The 4,790-nt window shown below is 36.1% G+C and overlaps 1 protein-coding gene across 1 annotated transcript in view; it reads left to right on the forward strand.

Moving 5' to 3' along the window:
• The window catches only part of LOC106883575 (pre-mRNA-processing-splicing factor 8), an 86,626-nt gene that overhangs the window by 70,607 nt on the left and 11,229 nt on the right, over positions 1–4,790 (forward strand). Inside the window, exons 30-31 of the mRNA XM_052978062.1 lie at positions 976–1,050; positions 2,062–2,160. Coding sequence (XP_052834022.1) covers positions 976–1,050; positions 2,062–2,160 — 174 coding nt within the window. The remainder of the gene's footprint in view (positions 1–975; positions 1,051–2,061; positions 2,161–4,790) is intronic.

Here is a 4,790-nt window from a genome sequence, read left to right on the forward strand (position 1 = left end):
TTGTTAACCCATTGTGTCCCTTGTTACTCCTATTACATCATTATTTCCATCCTATAGCTTGCCTTGTTAAAATAATATATCTCTTAAATCATATATCCCGTATAATTCCCAATATTCTTGTTAGCCCATTTTATTTGTTACTTCAATATATCTCTGATATTCTTCTGTTAACCCTCTGAGTCACCATGTTTAACCAATATATATCTTGTTAAATCATTTAGCCCTATATGCTTGTTAACCCATTATACTCGTTACCCACTATATTTTTGTCAACCCATATATTCTCTTATTAACCCACTGGGTCACCATGTTAAGTCAATCTGTCTCTTGTTAAATCATATAACCTTTATAACTTCCTATATTCTTGTTAACCATTCACTTACAATTCACTCTGTTCTTGTTAACCCATTTTCCTTCTTGAATATCTCATGTAGATTCACTATATTGTTGATAACCTACTCATACTCTTGTTAACCCATTATATTTGTTACTCCACTATATCTTTGTTAACCCATATACTCTCTTATTAACCCATTGAGTACCTTGTTAACCTGTTATAATTCACTCTATTCTTGTTAACCCATTTTCCTTAACTGAATTTATCTCATGTTATTTAACTAGATTTTTGATAACCTACAGACACTTATTCAATAAACACCCAGTTAACCCATATTTCCTCTTGTTAACCCAATATGTCACCTTGTTAAAGTTAGCCCAGTATATTTCATGTTAATTCACTACATTTTAGATAACCTACTTATATTCTTGTTAACCCTCAGTCTCTTATTCATCCAATGAACACCCAGTTAGCCCATATTTCCTCTTGTTAACCCACTATGACAGCTTGTTAATGCTAGCCCAATATGTCTGATGTTCACTATATATTTTTGATAACTCATCTAACATCTTGTTATCCCATACTACTCTCTCATTAACCCATTTATAACCCCTATCCTCTTGTTATCCCAATGACAGGTCCATTTACTTGATTTCCCTAACATTGTCATCAAAGGAAGTGAGCTACAGTTACCATTCCAAGCTTGTCTAAAGGTAAGTCGGACTTCATTCTTCTGCATCACACATGCATTCACTATTGGAGATGTACCCCTTTTTTTTATAACTACACACTGAGAGGCACATGCATACACAAATGTATGCACACAGAATCACACACACTGCATGGCACCTTGGGCAAGTGTCTTCTACCATAGCCTCGGGCTGACCAAAACCTTGTGAGTGGATTTGGTAGACAGAAACTGAAAGAAGCCTATCATATATATATATATATATATATATATATATATATATATATATATATAGGCGTAGGAGTGGCTGTGTGGTAAGTAGCTTGCTTACCAACCACATGGTTCCGGGCTCAGTCCCACTGTGTGGCACCTTGGGAAAGTGTCTTCTACTATAGCCTCGGGCTGACCAAAGCCTTGTGAGTGGATTTGGTAGAGGGGAAACTGAAAGAAGCCCATTGCACGTATATCTGCATGTGTTTGTTTTTGTGTGTCTTGTGTGCATGTGTAGGTGTATGTATACCTCTTATCTTGTTTCAGTCATTAGACAGCGGCCATGCTGTAGCACTGCCATGAAAAATTTTAGCTGCTAAACAAAGTAACCCAAGTACTTGTTTTTGAAAGCCTGGGTTCTTATTCGATAGGCCTCATTTGTTGAACTGCTAGGTTACAAGGACATAAGCAAAACACTGACACGCACACAATCACACACATGTGCACATACACACGTATATACCACAGGCTTCTTTCAGTTTCCATCGACCAAATTCAAAATGGCTGACGACTAGCATCACACTTGAAACTCAAGAGTACCAACAGATTTGAATCAAACTGTTCTAATCCATATATATGTGTGTATATATATATATATATATATATATATATTTATATATATATATGAGAGAGTTTTCAATTACTTGCAGATATCCATTTTTTAAAAATGTTTTTTTGTTACAGTGTTATATCTATACGTATTTGTATATAAATGATGTGAACATATATATTTCTGTATATCTCTCTATATTCATACATATTCCAGGTTGAGAAGTTTGGCGATCTGATCTTAAAGGCCACTGAACCTCAGATGGTGTTGTTTAACCTGTATGATGACTGGTTGAAGACTATTTCATCTTATACTGTAAGTAATACAATACATACTTATGTGTGTGTGTGTATATATGTATATATACATGTATACACACACATACACACGTATATACAGGGTGTAAGATATTTGAGGACGGATTTATGTTTGTAGAAAAAGATATATACTCTTTTACTCTCTTTTACTTGTTTCAGTCATTTGACTGCGGCCATGCTGGAGCACTGCTTTTAGTCGAGCTAATCGATCCCAGGACTTATTCTTTGTAAGCCTAGTACTTATTCTATCGGTCTCTTTTTGCCGAACTGCTAAGTTACGGGGACGTAAACACACCAGCATCGGTTGTCAAGCGATGGTGGGAAGGACAAACACAGACACACATACATATATATATATATATATATATATATATATATATATATATATATATACACATATATATACGATGGGCTTCTTTCAGTTTCTGTCTACCAAATTCAATCACAAGGCTTTGGTCGGCCAGAGGCTATAGTAGAAGACACTTGCCCAAGGTGCCACGCAGTGGGACTGAACCCGGAACCGTGTGGTTGGTAAGCAAGCTACTTACCACACAGCCAAAAAAATGCTATGAGGATAAAAATAAACCTTCATTTCTCTAATGTTATTCAATAAGACCACCTTCAGCTTTAGTAACTGCTTCTACGTGAGATCTAAATCATCTACATGCGCTTGAACCAAGTTGTCCTGGTTCATTTTGGACATTACTCTGACTAAGGCAGCTAACAAAGAACCTTTGGTGTTATGGGCATGTTCATTGACCTACTTCTTAACAACGCTCCTCATGTAAAATCCAATGGATTGAGATTTGGGGAATTAGGAGGCCAAATGTTAGGGGTTATTTTCAGCCATCCATTCCTTCTGTGTAACTTGAGCCTTGTGTGATGGCACAGAGTCTTGCTGAAACACATGGCCTTTCATTGTGTACACTGTCTATCCAGGACTCAACAACTGATTCCTGGACCTCAATATAGGTGGCTGAGTTAACTCTAAGGCCTTGTGGAAAGAAGTAAGGAGGCATCACATGTTCTTCATTGCTGACAACCCCTAAAACCATGACAGTTGCAGAAAATTTTGTATGCATAACACTTGGAACTTCAGAAGGGTCTGCACATAACCATCTGTCATTTCTTCTGTTAACTTTTTGATCTTGGTTGAAGTTTTTCTCGTCTGAGAAAAGCCAAATCAAATCTTCTTCTGCTGGAGTTCTCAGTTTGTTGAAGAACTTTTTAGATCTGATGTAGTGATTTTCTTATGCTTTTTTGGACAAATTGACTTTTCTTCATCATGTAAGACTTATATCTGATGTCTTTGTGGACATTTCTGATTGTTCCTTCTGACACATGGAGATCTTTTGCAGTTGACCTCATTGACTTTCTGGGATTGTAATCAATGGTCTGTTGAACTTGCTGGATGTTCTGATGATTTCAGAGCATTTAGAATGCTTTCTATGGTAGAAATTCCAGGGTTTAGTGAAATGTTTTTGTATAACAGATAAATAATGAAATGGAGTTAAATGCAGGTGTTATTCAAATCTTTATACTTCCGACATATGTTTCGAAGAAAACATTGGTATTATTCCCTCTGGAATAAAATGATGTAAAGCAATGCGATCTTCTCATCAGGGAAAAAAAAGAAGAAGCAAAACACATCAATAAGCCATTTTAACCGAATGTGATGATTGTGTATATGATGAAGAGAATGCTGGCAAGCTATTTTTAAAAAAAACGTTAATAGATTTAATGTCAAATGCAATTTAGAGAAAGAGGAGGAGAAAGAAAGAAATTAGCAGAGAACCAAGAGTGAAGAAAATAGTGCGATAGATGAATGGGAATAAAGCTTAAAGGCATGGAAATGAGATGTAAGAAGACAGTTAAGGGTCAAATTTTATAGATTGATAGAAATTACTAATAGGAACTAAAGGTATGTTTTTGCCAATGTTTGCAATGGTAAACATGTTTGCAAGAGAATTCTCTGAGAACAGGATGAGAATATATTTGGAATGGAATAGTCTATCTAGATCCTTTCCATATGAGAAAGGTAAATCTTCTTGTCTGTTCTGTAACAAAGAACTCTATCTCATCCTGTTCTCAGAGAATTCTCTTGTAAACAATTTCTTGTGGGCAATGTAAAATAATGTTTATTATAAGCAACGCAAACACTTTGTAATTTAATAGCTTTCAATGTAACACCTCTTAAACAAATTATTTCTATTTAATGAAAATTTGATAAAATCTATTCATAAGTAAGTGAAATTATGCGAAATCCAGCTAAATTGAAAACCTTTTTCCCTCTGAAAACTTTTGGGTGCGAATTTTATACAAGTAGAAGCTTTTTTTAACAATTTTTATCCTGAAAATCACCTGCATAAATTACACAGGTGCGCAAATTGCACATCCTGAAATACATCATCATCATCGTTTAACGTCCGCTTTCCATGCTAGCATGGGTTGAACGATTTGACTGAGGACTGGTGAAACCGGATGGCAACACCAGGCTCCAATCTGATTTGGCAGAGTTTCTACAGCTGGATGCCCTTCCTAACGCCAACCACTCTGAGAGTGTAGTGGGTGCTTTTACATGCCACCAGCACGAAGGCCAGTCAGGCGGTACTGGCAACAGCCACTTTC

The sequence above is a fragment of the Octopus bimaculoides genome, chromosome 30 (genome assembly GCF_001194135.2).
Source record: "Octopus bimaculoides isolate UCB-OBI-ISO-001 chromosome 30, ASM119413v2, whole genome shotgun sequence".
Taxonomy (NCBI): Eukaryota; Metazoa; Mollusca; class Cephalopoda; order Octopoda; family Octopodidae; genus Octopus; species Octopus bimaculoides.